The following is an 18,819-nucleotide window of genomic DNA, read 5'->3' as shown; positions in this document are numbered from 1 at the left end:
TGATTGGCCAGAGACGGCCGTGTCCTCTAGATAAACCCTCCAATTGTTTGAGTGTAGCAGGTAGTGACCAACACTCACACGCTGATACACTAAGGTTTGAGGGGAAGATGCACTTTATCCTTATCATTACAAATGAAAACAGTAGCAGCCAGATACGTGGGTGGACAAATACTTTGATAGAACAGGCCTCTATGGGGCTACATAATACATTGGGGGAAAATGTATTACTATGGTAGTATCCTATTCGCAACACTCTCATACTGTTGTAAGGCTGTCATATACTGCTAATTTACAGATTATCAACAAATATGCACACAGTTTTCCGTTTATTAAGTGTTAACTGGGGGAGGCAGGTAGCCTAGTGGTTAGAGCGTTGGACCAGTAACAGAAAAGTTGCTGCATCGAATCCCCGAGCTGTCAAGGTAAAAATCTGTCGTTCTGCCCCTGAACAAGGGAGTTAACCCACTGTTCCCCGTTAGCCTGTCATTGTTAATAACAATGTGTTCTTAGCTGACTTGCCTAGTTAAATAAAACATTTTAAAACTGTGTATGTAATAATGTAACAGACATACATGGCTCGTAAATTAAACTACTTAGCCTTAGTTTAATAGCACATTTATTGCACTCTGGAAAGTCCACTGAGAAAGATGTATCTGGGTGACCACAACAATGTTTCTGGATGATTTTGCGTCTTTGGCTGCGAACCTGAATACCTTGGGGCTGTATGAATGCACCTAGTGGCCTTTTGTATGTATTTACAGACGTTTTGGGAGTTGCATATAACAATATCACTTGTTTGAGTTGTTTGGTCCAGAAAAAAAATTGAAAGTGGACAAACAAAGCAACATTCAACGCCCAGCTCTCTGTCCAGTTGCTTTATGGACCAAGCCTGATAACAACATACCGAACGAGTTGAAAGTTATTCTGCCAAAATAAGGTAAGAAACTAACTTTTTAAGATAATATTTTTGAATGTATAAAGATCATTTTTCTTCGTGCATAGATATCGATAATTAAGTTCGAAGCACTGGATAGCTAATTCAAAGGTTTACTCCCTGTTTGGGAATAGTGTTATGTCATTAAAGACATAATGGAAAGTATTGTTATGTCATACATTTTAGAAAAACAAGCATGATGCGCATTGGGTTTGCAAGCCTTGTTAAATCATATATCCATGCCCTTTGATCCGCCTCTGACATATAGGCTATTGTTACCATGGCATTTATTCATTTCATCTATTTCAATGCATATTACTCAGAAATATCCTACAATATCATATCCAAACCAGCCATATCATTTAAGTACATATTTATTTCACGGGAACAGTTTCTTGTACGGGCCTAAATTACAACACATTATTACACCGTCCATTAATCAAACAACATATACAAATCTTCACAGTTCAGATCACACCACAAAATACGGACAAACTAGTCTACACTGCTACACGAACAAACAAACAAACGAGGTTGCCTTTTTTTAGCCTACAAAATGGATTCAGTATTGTGCCTTTGCTATGATTTGTCTATACTCATTAGGGGTGAAAATCACCTGGACATTACACGACTTAATAATACATTCAACAGTAAACCAACTCACTCACACATCACGAGCTAAACCCTAACTCTGACCCTGTCTCATTCTAAACCTGCTGAGAGGTCTCAGACGGGCACCCCGAGCTTTCCTAAAACATCGTCTTCCTTTCAAGTATATAGTTCCATGAGAATAAACTAAATTATTGCATAGAACAAAAATAAAAATGAGGCCTCACTTATCTCTCGTCTCATTCTCTTTTATTTTCATTCTATGCAATGATACAAATAATCCAAAGTCCTGTGATACATTCGAGTGTGAGTTATCCTTCTGTCTTAATAAACAAATACATTTCAGTTGCCATCTTGGGCAGCAAGTGACGGATTTCGAGCAAAAAAATTAGGAGAGAACGAAAAAACGGAGAGAGGAGGTTGAGGTTGAGAGGGGAACGGGGAAATGGTATTGAAATGAGGTGACAGGCCCAAAAGCCAAGGAAGGGGGTAATACCATGGGGGACATACTCGAGAATCGGTCCACAAAATTCCGTTTCTGTGTTCTGTTTGCCATTCTCAGTCTGTTGGTTTGGCGCGAGGGTTCCATCACTATAGGGTCGCGGCGCAAGGCGTGGGAACGAGCTGCTGGTGCGTGCCAGTTTTGATTTGCTGCTGCTGCTGGGCTCCCGAGGATGAGCTCGCAGAGCGGATCTTGGTGTTCGGCAGCTTATGATCTTTCTTCCACTTCATCCTTCTGTTCTGGAACCAGATCTTCACCTGACGTTCGGAAAGGCACATAGTGTGCGCGATCTCCACGCGCCTGCGCCGGGTCAGGTAGCGGTTGAAGTGGAATTCTTTCTCCAGCTCGAGAGCCTGCTGGCGGGTGTAGGCAGTGCGGGACCTCTTGGGCACTCCTCCACTGTAACTAGCATTGACTGGAGAAAGCAAGCACACACACATACAATCAAGCAGGTGTTATCTCCACTAGGCACATTACAAATGTTATTCTCCATAAAGGTTTGTTGGTAGTCTAATGGGGGAATAAAGCCTACGATGTTTTGTGGGGGTTTCCCCTCGATTTCTGTTGCGTAGAAGTACCTTAATTTGGAGACGCCATGTGTACAAGCGCTCGCATCCAGGGACAAATCAAGCCTTAGAAAATGATTAACAAAATCAGCGGGGCTGGATATTACATTTTGGCTGGGGTCCAGCCATGGAGGTAGTTTGGTTTAAAAAGCAACAAAGACCTCATGGCCCCGGCAGGCAATAAAATTTACGAGGGGTTCTTAATTACCGACCCCGCTGCTCGATGGTCGTAAATTGCCATTGTAAGGGGTGCTACTAGTGCTGCCTGAATGGGCGTGCATACGTTCCAGTGGTGGCTTGCTCAGTGGTTCCGGTATTTAAACGTGGCGATAACTCACCAACATGGACCTTCTTCATCCAGGGGTAGACCACCGGCGGCTCCTTGCCCTTCTGTGCACCGGGATAAGACTCAGTAGCGAGGCTGCAGGCTTTGCTGACGTCCTCCACCACACCGCTGTCTGGGACTGGGTTGAGGCGAGGGCCATGGTTCTGGGCAATGGGCTGAGGTTGTGCCTGATGCCTGTCGGTAAAATCGTCGAGTCCATTACTGGGGACATTACCGTAGTCGTAGCTCGGTTCTGTGTAGTTTGACCTCGGATACGACGCCTCGTCATGATGGGGAAAGCCCGAATCTTTTGGCCGTTCGTAGTACTCAGTAGGGGCGGGGATGTATCCGTTCTGTTGATATTCGTCGCATGGAGGAAAGGAAGGTTCGATATAGTTCGAGTTTATCAAATACGAACTCATGATCATTAATTTGTGAAGTGCAACAATACTAATTTTTATCGTGCTGTCGTTTTTCTGATCTCCACCAAACCCTCCTACTCTCTGTCAAATGTACAAAGTTGTCTGGTCACGTGTAAACCGCCACCAATCACCACGTCTCCTGTGGGCATCATGTAAACAGGAACCAATGGAAAGCCTGGCATTGGCACAACGAAAATTGCTCCGACTAGCCTACGTTGTGTTTTCCTTATTAAATCGAAATAGATAAAGAAAAAAAACTATCAAGACACTTGTTTATCACATAGCCTAAACTAAACTAGAATAAATAAAGCCTTTATTTAGCAGTAAACCACATTAAACCATGGCCTTGAGGAGATGATGATGGTGATGTTGGGTATCTCTTACTGTTGCACAGGAAAAGGATGGGCTCTTTGGAAATAAGCAAACTGTAACTGCTCTCTTTTCTATCAAATATGACATTGGAGCTCACTTCCAGTCCATTCCTGTCCAAAATGCTTTCCTTTCTAGTCAATTCTGAGTTGGTAATTCCGTGAATAAAATGTAAATCTGTAAATCTGTATCTCACTTAATTTGAACGACAATATAACAAAGCAAGGTATAAAACATTGCATGTGCGCCGTTACGCACCTCTGATGTTCATATTCAGTCATTTAAACCAATGAAAACTCAGCATTTTAATTTAAGAAATGTTTGAGAAGGATAGCATCAAATAGTTTACATTTGGCTTCTCATATGATGATACAAGATGGCAACTGAATAGCAGGCCCAAATAAGATAAATGATGTTGACATGGCCAAAGGTTCTCATTTTAATTTCATTTCATTTGAGTAATTTAGAAGATGCTCTTATCTAGAGTAACTTAATCTATACATGAGTACTGTTAGTTGATGAGAAATGAACATTTGTGTTGAAATTTGTAGCAACTCAAAAGAAGAGTTCAACATGCAAATCTACAGACTCATATTCTACTACAAAAGTTTGAGTAACCACGCAGATAGGCTTAATACGAGTCATGTTGTGAAGCAAATGACTGTGATTGACTGTAACTAACCTGTGGTATGATATAGTACCTTTACTACACATACATTACGCTGTTCACTTTCCTCCAACATCCAACATAAAACACCCATCATTTGTGCAGCGTTTTAAACTATTGAGTTGGACACCAGATAATGATTACAACAGCAACAAAACTAAGGGCATAATAATAATAACAATAATAACAATAATAATAATAATACATTTAGTGTATGCCTACTAATAATACGTTAAACCACTACAACAACTGAAGAAAAAAACCAACTACAACTAAAATAACTATATTTAAGATATCACCTGAAAATATCATGACCATGTAGGCTAAAATTAACCAAACACACTTCTCCATTCATTTCACTATGACAAAAGTGCAATTATATACAGTTTATAATAAAGCATCCCTGACCGTATCTCTTCAGTATCTCGTCAACTGCCATCTCCACGACCTGTTCGCCCTCTAGCTCACTAAAACAAATCAGAGGTGAAAACCTTGAGGAGCTCAACCGCACGAGCAACACTACGGAAGGTGTCTGCGACCGTCTATGTGAAGAAGGCCCGGTGTGCGGTGGCAAGGGGATACAAAAATTCGGAAATATTGAAGGCTTTATTTTTATTTTTTTCTCTCCCCCTTTCTGTTCGCCCCCTAAACAACGATAACTTCTCTCTGACCCCAAAGTGACACCGTTTCTATGTTGTTTCTGATTAATCTTGCCCATTGACAGTCTTTGTTAAACAACAAGGCGTGCCCTTCCCCAACGAGGCGGCATTTTCATATTTGTTAGACGCAGTGACCTGAAGCTCACCCCGGACTTGGACTTCGGTTGTCCAGGGTCTACTCGACTCTGGGTAGATTACGGAGCACTTAGCACCGGTCAGCACCTAAAACAGCGCCCCAAAAATACAAAATAAAAAAACCCAGTACAAACCCACGATAAAACGTAGGTCCATCTGAAAAAGCCTTGCGCCGACTGTGCCACTCCTGTAGGTAATGTTAGCCAACTAAACTGAAGTTTCGGTGTCTCCTGGTCAAGGTTTTCTTTAGAATAGTATAAACATGTATATGTGTTGAATTTGTTTCATACTGTTAGGCTTCTGTTAATGTTTCTCACCTAGGCTCATGTTTTTCCTGTTCAAACAAGGTCCTCCTCGGAGCTTTGTATGTGTAAGCCATCGCTATGGGATTTTCATTTTAGTCAGATATTGGCCTATATGGCCTTTTACGCATCTAAATAGCCAAAGTTGTTAGGTGTTATATTACAATTGAGTGTATTTTACACCTGTAACTCATCGTGAATGACAAGGGGAATCTTTTTTGTTGTTGAGGATCTGGCCTCCAGAACGCATGTAGCCAAGACCACCTGAGGGTCTATCTGTCAGCATAATGTCCACGGTAAGAATACTTGACTTGATATCTAAATGTACACTCTAGTGTGTTATATAAGTGTTATATAAATATGGGCAGGATTGGCTATTATCCACTCGCTAGCCATAGTACCCTTGAATGAGCGACAGTTTAAAGAGTCCGTAATGCTTTACAGCCATTTACAATTTACTTGTTGCTATAGTACAGCTTGTGTGTGTGTGTGTGTGTATGTGTGTGTGTGTGTGTGTGTGTGTGTGTGTGTGTGTGTGTGTGTGTTATACACAGTTTTGGAAACGTTCAATTTGGAATGCGTTATAAACAAGTCTTTTTGCATGAGAAAACTCATGAACTGTAAAAATCCTGATTTATGATGTTAAATTCCCTTCATTCCCTTCAGTTGAGAAAATAGTTATTTCGAGATGCTGTTTTATTTTAGAGTTTTGAAACAGGCGAAATATAAACACGACTGTGTGTGAGTGGCAAACGTTATGATCTGATAAACAATTGAAACGACTGAAATATGCTGTTCAAACAACCACATTCGGTGTTTTACCTTTTAGGGTGGAAATACTGACGTTCACGAATGGATGTTTACGATTAAAAAAAAATAGAAGCGAATAAGAAATGTGGGCCTGCGTGGTATCAACGTGATTTTGGCTATTGCAATGTTTCTGTAACAATTATTCCAAATCAAAATCCTCCAAGACATCCATGTTAATTAGCAAAAGAGCAAAAAAGTCTAGTTGTGAATAAGAAATAATTAGGCCTACTATTTATTGATTTAGAAAGGTACTGTGAGTGAAAGAAGTAGATTACCACTCTTTCGGTCCTTCCCATATATAACGAACATATATCATACTGACACTGTACTGTAAATTGAGATAATAAGAAAAGTGCTCTGACGATAGTGACTGATCACACATGGTTGCTAGATCCCTTGTTTGTTAGGAGGACCAGGCTGCAGAGGAAAATGTTCCCTCAGTATTCCCTCGGTGGTAAAGGTAAGGGTAAGGATTTTGATAACAACATATTGAAATAAAGAATATATTGGGAGTGGTGTGTAGGAAGGAAGCTATAGATGTATATTTGGGCCTAAACATGAATGCCACCCACAGAGGTCCTCGCACATTTAACACGCGTTTAGAGGAAGATGGCTGGGTGAAATAGTATGATTACATTAAACATTTTGTTAAAGTTGTCTTGTTAATAATGGGACAAAAATCAAAGCAAATGTAACTGCATCAAGTGAGTGTTTTATGTAGATACACACAAGTGTTGAACAACATGGCCTTAATAGGTCTGTGTTATCATAGCGTACTATTTTGCCCAACCCGTTTCTTCTAAACTTATATGACACGACATATACTATATCTTCTTCCATAAACAGATGTTAGAACGGTGCCATAACCCAATGCGTTATCTCCAATAACATAAAGATCACTTGTGGGAGCCACAAACATTGAGTGGCTAATGGCTATTTCTTTATTTCTTTATGATAAAGACACCTCCAATTATCATATTAGTCCTTTGGCTCTTGACTCTTTTGCAATAAACGAAGACACTGAATTACCAATAGTTAGGCTATTGTATAATATGCCACTTGTTTGTTTATCAAAACGAAATATGAATGACAAGTTCGAGAATACATTATTGCTAACACGGCTAAGGTGCACCGTTTTTATGTGAGGTTTTAAGCGAGAAGGCCTGTGTTACATTTAGCAGTGTGTTTAAACCAAATTGTATCTATTACAATAGAGGTGGATATATTTTTTAAATGATCTCCATGAAACATGTTGGGTTACACACTTTAATAAGATAAGGGTTGATCTCACATTTTCACAACTTTACGGGAAAGGATAACGCCTATTCGATCCTGTTATGCAGATCCATCCGCCATTGGAGGCTATATAGCTTATATACTAATGCGTTTTCAAAACCCAATTAAGTTCGAATGATATTTTGTTCTTAATAATAACAATTGACTGTTTTCATTATAAAATAAACATATTCCTTCTTTGTAACCAAAATCCCCTTCTGGATCATTTTTTGTAAGGCTAAAAACAGGACTTTCTCCTCAGCAGGAGAGAAAGACTACATGTTTTAAAGGGGTCCGGGGGATCCATTTGGGGGGCTGTGGGCATAGCCTACCCATCACCCTGTGACCGGGGTAAGAGTATCAATCCTCAAAATGCTAATGTTTCCCTCATATCCAAAGCAATTTATTCAAAGGAAATTCACCAATCAACCGCCCTAATAAAATGCCGCCACTCAATCTTGGGTCTGGGGACGGGCGGGGGTCCACTCCCCTCGGTCCCTAACTCGGGGTCGCCCTGCTTTCAGGGTTCACCTGGAGTGCACCGTCAAACATATGTAATTCAAAGCTATTCTATCTTTTGTGTGGAGAGTCAAGATCGCTATTATAACGCTGGCATCAGGCCCCTGCTGAACAGATGACGGGAGACTTGTTCAGCGGGTAAACTTTTGACCCCAAATGTTCCTCCTCTTCCCCCGCTATATCGAGATCATCAGTCCCAACCCTGTGAGGCTGTGCTGCCCAGGCGTGGTGTCTGGCTGCTTGGGAAGAAACCTTGATTTGCAATATATCCATTTCTGTTATCATTACTGTAATTATTCTAACGACAATCATAATTAGTGATCTAACAGGCAGGCCTATAATATAATAACTGTAGTTGTATCTCTGTATTGCCTCACTGTGGGTGTTGGTTACAATACACCGCTCTCTGTACAACATCACTAATACAAGCAAACCGCTCAGGGACGAATGTCCTTCATACTTCTGTGTGAGTCTCTTCCTCTCCTTGCCTCACATAGGCCTAGTGTTTTTGCTAAAATTCCCCAAAGGCTCTCCAAATAAACTAATGCAATATGCAAATGATATTACTTCACTGCAATGTGTAATAAGGCAAGCAACCCGGTCAAATATTGTGTGAGTCCCATCATACTATTGTATTTGTGTGTGTTTCCCCTCCTCTCAGGAGCTGGCTGCAGGTGACACTGAACTTGGCCTAAAGCGAGCTCTGCTGGTGGCTGGTGGCGGGAGGATGCAGATTTATCTTGCTGCTATGGCTGACCTCGCGGTGAACCGCGCACGGGGGACGGTTCGTTTTTTTCTGCCTGGCATTGTCTGCCTAGGACCCCGATTTTGATTTTTGTATTGTGTAACAACGGTATAATTTTCGCCCCAGACGTCAGAATGATATTGGCATAGAAAAACGGTTTCTTTTTCATTTTCTACACCATATAACTGTAATGGAAATGAAGTCAAATGTCATTGCATTGGCTATTTGTTTACACGATGGAGTCTTCTATGTCGACTGTTAGGGGAAGGGGGAGCGGGGATCAACCCACCTCAACTCATCAGATGATTTAGATTTTCAATTCCATCTATGTACTGACATATTATACTTTGAGGGTTTAGTTTCTATATAAACCCTTTTCATTTCAATTCGTTTTCTGATGTGAAATAGATTCAAATTGAATTCACACCACTGACGGGGAAAGTTATGAGGTGCCTGTAAGCACCAGTTTCAGTCTAATTGGGCGTAATTGCAATCTGTGTACATACATAAGAGCAACACACAACAATGGAAATTGAGTCAGAAATCCAGAATTTCGAACACACCAAAGCCCTGTTATACACAACAAATAGACCACGCCCATACTAGCCACTAATCAGCACACACCTTATCGCAAAGTAAAATACAACCAAGACTCGCCACAAGTAGGCCTAAACAAAATCTACAGTATATCAAAATGAAAAGGTAATTAGGCTATAACCTACGTAATAAGAAATGATGATGCAGAGACATTTTTCTAGAAAACGAAAAGATACCCAATCTAAAGGAAACTATTGTGATTGGGCAAATACGTCACAAAGTCAGACCAACGCGTGTGACGCATTTTTACATACAAGTCAAAGCTTTGTTGGAGATACTGGTATCTGAGTGTTCATGTCGGCCCGGACGCACGCGCCCAAGCTGGGCCATGAGGTCACCATGAAGCAAGAGTGACACTGTCCAACTGAACTTTACAACCCAAAGACACACATGGCTGACGCAAAACGGAATTCCTTTCCAAGTGTGGCCCTGCTGTGTTTTGTCCTCTATTGTGTTTACTCTACAGTGTGTTTGGCTGTCTTAAACCATTTGAACAAGTTTTGAACACATGAGGAAACCTGACCAAAGACACAGAGCTTCAAACAAAGTGTACAAGTTGTGCCTAACTTAACAATTACACCCATTGAAAAGCTAAATTTACTCCAAAAGTGGTTGTATGATAGTTGAGTACTGTACACAAACATATTCCAGTTTAGCAATGACATTGGAAACACCATAAAACAGCTCAAATAGCCTATTGGCTTGTCCAGCACATTAATGGCTATGAAGAGTCCAAAGAAGCCCCGTGTGTAATACGGGAAGTGAAAAACCACGAATTAAAAAGGAAAGGAATGGACAGAAGCATAATTATCCCACATGCAAAAATGTATTATGAGTTACACCACAGATGGAGGGAAACTAGTTACACTAGGAAGGAAGCAATTAAATATCCATGAGCCTGAACCAACCCTGGACAACATCTGCCGAGCGATACCAGGATTCAGCTCAGCACCACTGACAAATTAGCCTAATGGGCTAATATGGACAGATAGCGCGTCCGAATACAATCATAATTCTGTTTCAAACAGGGTGGCTGTTCAGAGCCAAGGGAACGGAAGGCTACAGGCTACTCAAGGGCAATAGAGGCAGAAACTTACTTCGAGACCGGAGCTGTCTTCTCGTGTGTGTCCGGCGTGCAGGGTCCATCGCGAGGTGTTCTGGTGAGCAAGGAGTGGGTGTAACGGTCAAGGAACACTTACAGCCTGCAAGGAGAGAGTCAGACGAAGCCTCGCGTCAGTGCGATTATATGTTATGTGCAATATACTGTCAACTCCCCAAAACCATAAAACTTACTTTAATGGCCACCACGTGACCGTTTATGGCCAGTGAGCCTATCTGGCCGCGCTCCGGATGATTTTTACGATCTAATTCATAGACAAAACCCCCATTCATTTGGCACCCAAATGTCAGGGAGCCGGAACCGGCTTAATAAAGTTTACGTTTCGAAAAGTGAACTGATTCTCTGATAGCAGTAAGCTCGAGCACATGGGACGCAGAGCCCCTCGAGCCGGTCACTGGCAAGGACCCGCTTTATTACTACGCACAAAGGTGAGTAAAGTGTGCAGATATAGATTTTGCTACCTGTTGATTTTCTCGACCTTGAAACTAGCTAGAAAATATGAACTTTTAAAGTTTTAATTGCAATCAATGGAGTGAAAGGCCTATAGTCTTGACCTAGAAAAAAACGAGTTACAGCAGGCCTAAAAACTTTACATTCAACAACAAAAACCTTACAAAAACATACCCACTTTCGTTTTACCGTGAGGCACACGAATAAGTAATATAAAGATTCGAAATAACAAATAATTAACAGTCTCTGTCGTTCCAGTAGAAAGTTTATTATAATCATCATCATCACTATAATATTATTTTCCATTTCCAGTCATTCTTTAAAAACATTTACAAAAAGCGTATAGCACGATGAAGCTATACACTTAGGCAATGGGATCCACTATGGAACCCTTCACATCCAAAATAGAGGGGAACGTACAAGACAGAAACACACATTCTAAGAAGCTGCGCCAGGTGAACAGATGTACAGTAGCTCGTGTAAAAGAAGGATTCAAAGCACAGCTACACGCAATGGGTCAGGACTGCGGTCCCGTTACGTGTTCACAAAGCACAACAACCGCGTAAGGGTTATAAGTCTGTCTACAATAAGAACAAGTTATCTAAGTTTGGTACAATACATTGAACAAATAAATACATACTTACATATAAAACAAAGGCTATACACAAAAGCAACACCATTTTTTATCAACTCATTAATTATTGGAGTTTCTATATTGTTTTACAAGTGCAATAGGCTACACAACTTTTATTGGATAGTTAATGGACTTTTTTTGCGGTAACTTCGAGTTTATTCTATTTTGAACAAGAAATAAGATAACAAACATGTATTTCCCATTGGTTTGTCCTCTAAGACAAACAATGTACAGAATGTTTATTTTTTTTCTCACACAAGCATTATCACGGTCAAAATAAATATAACTATAGAGGAAAGTATTTTTGAAAAGGCCGGAGTATGGACAACTGCATGTTCACTGTCCCAAAACAGTCTTTCGCAATGTAAAAATGAATGGAAGTTCTCCCAAGCTTTGTATTATTTTATTAGAGCTCATCGGGGAACCAAATATCAGGGACGGTGGTACCCTACACCCCCTGCCGCTGCCATGCTCATGCTTTTCAGTTTGTTGTCCTTTTTCCACTTCATCCTTCTGTTCTGGAACCAGATTTTGATCTGGCGTTCTGATAGGCAGAGCGCGTGCGCTATCTCGATCCTCCGTCTGCGGGTCAGATACCGGTTGAAATGGAACTCTTTCTCGAGCTCCAGGGTCTGGTAGCGCGTGTATGCTGTCCTCGCCCTCTTCCCCTCTGGTCCAGTGAGACTGTCTGGTGGTAACACACAGGACGCAACAATGAGCCCATAATCAAAATAGCAACCTCCACAAGAATGTTTACTAAGGCTTTATGCAGGTTTACCTGGCAACAATGCAAGGACATTTATTTTTTTCTTGATCAATAATGTTTACTAACGTTTTATGCAATGATTATTATATGCTAGAAAATGTACTTTATTCTTACACTTCGATGCAGCTCAGTCAACACAGACACACTATTCACCTTTCCCACACCATAAAATGTAGCGGAAGTGCCTTTTAATTCCCAAAAGTTTGTCTTATAAAAAGACCATAAACATTTAGAATAATACAAAATTATGGCAAAAGAAAATCCTATATTTAGACAAAATGTTCACCTCCTGCATTTTGGTAACATGAAAATGTTCTGTTTTCATGCCACGTTGAATTATTTTCCCAACGCTTTGGGTACAAATATGCAGGTGAACAGGTGGCGTAAATCTCGCCGTTACACCACTTACCCATTACTACTATCAAATACAGATTATTTCTCTCTTATAGAATGATTCGGTGAAATACTTTTTACCTTCGAAAATGGCAACAAGCACAGCTTAAAAGGGCTATAGGACGTCATCTCCACGTCAAGTACAAAACATAAACATAAACGTCTACCTAATCAACATATAAAGCTATTTTACCATGACTTATGTGCAGTTTCCTCATCCAGGGGTAGATCTGAGGCTGGGCACCGTCGGTGAAATGTTGGGAAGTTGTCTGCTCTCTTCCAGCGGGCTTCTCTTCCTCGAGGAGGGGGGAGGCTTTGGACACACACTCCTGGTTCAACAGCGTGCCTCCGTTCGAACTCGAGCTCGGGCTCGCGCAGGGGATAGTTATGGAGTTCTTTATGGCTCGGTGTTGAGGTTGAGACTCGCTGACCGGAGACGAGCTTGTGACAGAGGAGGAGCACGGGAGCGGGTCAGGTGCAGGCGAGAGGGGCGCCGTCCCAGTGGCGCTCGCGGACTGGGTGTACCTGGATGGCTCGACAGAAGACGTTGTTGCCGCCGCCGACTGGTTCGGGGAGTAGCCCTGTGCCCGCTCGTTGGCCACAAAGTGCCCGTTACCGCGACCGACAGTGAGGTCCATCCCGTTGTAGCCATAACCGTGCCTGCTGGAATGCATGGTCGTTGAGTCCCTGTATTGGTCGTTTGCTGAGCTGTGATCTCCATAATTATGTAACTGGAAGTCGGCGCCATTGGGATAGCGACCGCAGAATGAGTTTACAAAATAGGAGCTCATTGATTGACTATTCAAATACTGTTGTTTAGCAGGTATTTGTTGTTTTTATTTTTGGATAAAATAGTAACGTGTGTGCTTGATTTGTGGCTCTTGATGCTTTTGCTTCTTCTATAGCACCCTTGCACAATTTATGATGAATTAGGGAAATGAGTAGAACGTGTACTTGATTCTCTCTTACGTAGGCACCCAAATATGGGTTACGGCTGAGAATCACGTGCTTTTGTTGACCAGTCGTAAATCCTGCTTGATGACCTCCAGAGGTAAACTCGTGCACAAGTAGGAAATCTGGGTGGGATTTTAGTGGCGCGCGCCTGAGAGTGCGCCTGGGCAGGGCGCTCGCGGGGCCCGGGTTGCGTCTCTTGGATTGTCCTTGCGCGCCATCCTCCGGACACAATCTGGCACTGCCTGCGACGGGCTTTGAGGCGTGGCCTCTGAACAGGGTCGTTCAGAGGTTAACGACCGTTGCGGCAAACGCATCGCTTTCCCAAACAATACAACAAGAAACGCACTGAATAGTGAATATGCAACCTCTCCACTGACACAGAGTACAGAAAGAAATTCAACATTAAACATTATTCTTATAGTTGGGAATAAAACACGTACAATAGGCCTACAAAACAACACAACTAGCCAAAAATATCACAAACAATTGTCTAGCACCTTACATTTAGTTGAATATTTCGTTAAACCATGTTACAAAGCTTTGAATTTTAGTAATCAACCCTTGAAAAATCAATATTTGCATTACTATCCTCCTTAGTTCAGGCTACTGGTGTGAACAGCGTGACCAACCTGCAGATCAACCGTTATTCCTAAAATTGTTAGATGCTCTGAAAAATGAGGCACTTCAAATTAATTACTGTCTCGTTTTTTTAATATGACAGAAAGTAAGCTACCGTACAATAGTATTATTAGACAATTATTTACCCCTCAATTGAAATTCCGTAAATACTTAACGTGAATAAAGCACGTTTTGATCAACAAATAATGCCTGAATTAAGTAAATGTGATGTTTAAATTGGTTCAATGTACGTGCGTAACATTTTGCTGTGGTTCCAAATGAATAGCCTAAGCTCTAGCAGACATTACAGCGAAACAATAATATCAATTTTATTGTCATGATATTTTTTTGGGCCAATATGGATAACTTAAGTCAATTTAAGAACAGGAAAACGAGGAGCAGAATATCGTTCGAAAGGAATCTAAACACACGAAGTTTCTCGCATTCGATGAAGAAAGAATGAAATAAAATCAAAGTAAGAGAAGAAGGGAATTTAGAATATATATATATATCTTTAAATAATGTCTGACAATAGGGGGAATAAACAGGATTTCTTGGTTTAGGAATTGTAGTGTATTTTACATGGACATATGCATGCCTAGGTGAAATGAAATGATTTCCCTTGGCCTCTCTCGGGATCTTCCCCACACCCATACGTAATGTCCTCGGAGTGAGGACGCCAATGTACTGGGCTATAGGACTCTATTTCAACTCAGATAAGTCTTGTCAAGTTTTCAAAATAGAAAGATAAGGCACCGCATAATGACAATCTAAAATGAGGTTCGAAATATGATACGAAGAAATCATTATAACAGCAGAAGTAATAAAACTGTAGGCTCAAAACGAGCAATGGCAATAACAAACATATGACTACATTATTTTAATTTGGTTTTAAATCATGTTAATCGGTGTTGATTTGCTGATTAGTTGTATAACTTAGAGGTGACCTGTACCTAAAATAGAAGCAGCGATGACTATAATACTAGCCTATTTCAACCGGACAAAAACGGTGTTTCCTTCCCAAAAAGCAATGTGTTAACGTTGAATCAACGTGCAAAAAGTCATCAACATCAGGGCATTTCCTATTTTTTTCCACCCACCTTCTAACTTAAATCCAATGACGTGGTGAAACGTTATGTTGATTTCATGTTGAATTCACGTTATTTAACAACTCAACCACATGTAAATCAAAAGTAGACATTGAGCTGAAGTCTGTGACCAGTGGGTTGTTATGACATTAATGTGACTGCTATAGCTGGTGCAGGCAGAGCAACAGCGTTTTAAAAACATTTAGCCTTACAAAAGATACTGTTCATTCCGTCTACTTAGCAGAAAATAGTGCACTCCATATGGATTACTGGACACTCAGGCACGCTCGCGACGGCCAGTTGCAACCAGTTTTATAGGAGTAGGCTCTGTTTATCCATAGTCCAGTGGACCTCTTGGTCCTATAGTCCCCAAAAGACGATAGCTCATATTTAGGCTACACAACGCCCCACGCTGGCACTAACAGCGTGATGGGTACGTCTGCGTGTCTGTCCGAAGGATGCAGACTCACAGAGGTAATATGGCCCCTTCAGGCACCGCAGGAGCCGAGGAACAATCTGCACTCAGGACCAGATGTGTAAAGCGGTGTATGAAGGAGCCCTCTATCCGAGCCCGGGTCTTGACTTTCAGCGATAGTTTGAGAGAGCGCGTTCAAACACGCTCCGGATGTCGGAAGGAGCGAGGATCGGTTCTGTGCTTTATAAAGGCCAGGAGGGTTTGTGATTGAGGTTTTAAAGAGGTTGTTAGCGAGAGAGAGTCTAAGAGCTAACATCTGATTTATCAATGGCCAATAGAAACAAAGTTCACAAGAAATTATCCCACCCAGGGGACAAGGGGCAAACCAGGAAGTGAGGGAAAAAGTAAAAGTCTAGAAAAAACGACAAGACTAATGTCCGCATCTGGTAGAAGCGTCAGGATTCGGCAATCTGTGTGCGTGCCAGTGGCGCACATAAGCGAGGGGAGCGCATGCTTCCCAGACCGTAAAAGGCCAACTATTTGAAATTCAGATCCGAACCTTGATCGATGAGTGATTAAAATTTCACGACGCTTCAGTTTTATTTGCTCATAAATGTAATTAGCTACGTAGGCTGTATTACACGCGCAATAGCCTAAACTGTTCAATCTGCATGCATTTCAGATACCCTAGATGTTGTATAGTGTAGGGTAGCCGCAGCAAGGCCATTTTCTAATGTCCACTCGACTGGTTACATTACCACTGAAAATATCGACGAGGGTATTCAATTGGAGACGCTAAGGTTAAATGGAACACTAAAAACACACATTCAACGGGTAGGTGAACCGTAACGGATTCGCTTGTAATCGACGCAAACTCATGGAAGGAAAGTAAGCAAACTGACACGGACACAGCAACCACACTCCCATTATTGTTTCTTGGTATACTCATTTGTCATCAAGCCTTGGTGTTTTATCATTCTTTGGGCCATATTTGTAGACTACACCTTCATTTCATTTTTCATTTCATTTTAGTCATTTAGCAGACGCTCTTATCCAGAGCGACTTACAGTAGTGAATGCATACATTTCATACATTTTTTTTCTGTGCTGGCCCCCCGTGGGAATCGAACCCACAACCCTGGTGTTGCAAACACCATGCTCTACCAACTGAGCTACAGGGAAGGCTATATAAAATGTTATATTCTATTCTGTATAATTTTTTTAGCCGGGCAAAATAGGAAGGATTAACTTAAATTTCGTAAACGTCCAATACAAAAATGTCAAGCATATACAGTAATTCACAACAAACAATTCCAGCCATCAGGCCCTACATGACAGTGCCGATGCCATTCCTGAACAGCAAAATATCACATCACTCTTATTTGTGTTGCTATAAAGTGTATCATTATTATAGGTATGCACAATATCACATCACTCTTATTTGTATTGCTATAAAGTTTATCATTATTATAGGTATGCACAATATCGAGATGAAGGGGTCATTGATGAGGCTATTCTTTCTGTGATGTGGTGCGGATGTTACCTTATTGGGATAGCAAACAGATGTGGGTAGCAAACAGGAGAGGAAGACAAGAACACTCGAGATTAAGCTAATATAAGATAGTATACATTATAAACGTTTTGGTCATTTAGCAGACACTCTTACCCAGAGCGAATTAGAGTAGTGAGTGCACACATTTTCGTACTTTTTCCTCCTGGACTAAGAAGTGAACGTAACACCGTAAACAAAAATCCGGGACACTCAAATTCGTATGATATGTTACATTTTGTATGGTATGTATTAATTAGTCATCCATTTCGTATGATATGTTACAAATTCAAATTCGTATGATATTTTACAAATATGATTTGTTATGGCTAACTTTAGCTAGGGGGCTATCACTAAAGTTAACTAGGTGGCTAACATTAGCTAGGCTAGGTTAACTAACATGTTAAGTATTTGCAACGTAGTAAGTAGTTGCATAGTTGTCTGTGATGAGATTCGAACACGCAACCTTCGGGTTGCTAGACATTTGCCTTATACCCCACCTACCCACCCTCCTTTCATTTCTTGCTTCAACTAACCTTCTGTGTTATGTAACCATACCAAACGAAACGAGGCTGACATTTTCGTACTGGTCCCCTGTGGGAATCGAACCCACAACCCTGGCATTGCACGCGGTCCTATACAGCATACAGTATATAGATTAACACAACTGCAACACGAGATACACGTTGATTGTGATTCGTGCAAGACAACGCAATGTACACCACTGTGTTGTGGCTGAACTGTACTGGCACAACCATGTAGACTGAAAATGGCTACATGGGAACAAAGTCATGACCAAAAGAAGACCACACTTCTCCCACAAGAGGGCGACAGAGAATAGCCTACTGGCCCAGCTGCCGACAGACCACCCAATTTAAATTGCAACAAATAAAGAAAACACAAATAGCGTACATGCATGCTAATAAGTTTTTGAAATTCTCATAATGAAAATGCATAGGTCAACACAAATATTCAATGACATAATTAGATAGATCAAGCCCAGAGACCACAATCAACTACCATAACAATGATCATAAATAATCATGCAAATTCTGATCCTATCATTATTATCAAATCAAGTTATCGGAGAAAACCCATTTTAAAGAAGCCTAGAACACTCCAACCAATCTTCTGAAAGTCAAAACTTAAAACTATACAAGCATAGCAAGCAAAATTATGGTATTTGTTTTTACTTTAATGCTCACTCTATTTAATGAATGTTTCCCAAATCATATAAAATCATAATCATGATAAGCAAGTATTCTTACCGTGTTCAGGTCTCATGGTGCGTGGGGATGTTACGAGAAGAGGACGGACAGGTGCAGTTGGTCGAAGGTAGACCGGGAAAGATCCCTTGTTGTGCCAGTTGTGTCCCTGGACGAATCCACGAGCTCCCG

At 41.1% G+C, this 18,819-nt stretch overlaps 3 protein-coding genes and 1 long non-coding RNA gene across 6 annotated transcripts in view; 1 reads left to right on the top strand and 3 right to left on the bottom strand.

The window, feature by feature from the left end:
• The window catches only part of hoxa3a (homeobox A3a), a 27,022-nt gene extending 16,384 nt beyond the window's left edge, over nucleotides 1–10,638 (bottom strand). The window contains exon 1 of one of the 2 annotated variants that reach the window (XM_045693626.1): nucleotides 10,534–10,638. The gene's annotated coding sequence lies outside the window, so the exon portion shown is untranslated. Of the gene's footprint in view, nucleotides 1–4,802; nucleotides 4,929–10,533 lie in introns of those variants that run through there. The other variant, XM_014142927.2, reaches the window with a different exon arrangement.
• LOC123726854 (uncharacterized) lies at nucleotides 818–18,819 on the top strand. Its single transcript, XR_006759003.1, has 4 exons — nucleotides 818–937; nucleotides 5,720–5,786; nucleotides 8,756–10,984; nucleotides 18,700–18,819. It is a non-coding gene; the product is annotated as an uncharacterized lncRNA (long non-coding RNA).
• On the bottom strand, nucleotides 1,969–3,412 carry hoxa4a (homeobox A4a). The gene is made up of 2 exons (NM_001139569.1): nucleotides 2,950–3,412; nucleotides 1,969–2,460 (listed from the first exon to the last, which is right to left on the bottom strand). The coding sequence occupies exons 1-2, from the start codon at nucleotides 3,362–3,364 to the stop codon at nucleotides 2,135–2,137; spliced, it is 741 nt and encodes a 246-aa protein (NP_001133041.1). The 5' UTR covers nucleotides 3,365–3,412; the 3' UTR covers nucleotides 1,969–2,134.
• Nucleotides 11,953–16,956, bottom strand: hoxa5a (homeobox A5a). Of its 2 annotated transcripts, NM_001139568.1 has the most exon segments (5): nucleotides 11,953–12,328; nucleotides 12,993–13,264; nucleotides 13,267–13,279; nucleotides 13,282–13,323; nucleotides 13,326–14,119. In NM_001139568.1, coding segments are annotated over 5 exon segments (849 nt in total). In that variant the 5' UTR covers nucleotides 13,591–14,119; the 3' UTR covers nucleotides 11,953–12,071.

This window comes from Salmo salar, chromosome ssa14 (assembly GCF_905237065.1).
Source record: "Salmo salar chromosome ssa14, Ssal_v3.1, whole genome shotgun sequence".
In the NCBI taxonomy this organism is placed as follows: Eukaryota; Metazoa; Chordata; class Actinopteri; order Salmoniformes; family Salmonidae; genus Salmo; species Salmo salar.
This window is presented reverse-complemented; position numbering and strand designations above follow the sequence as displayed.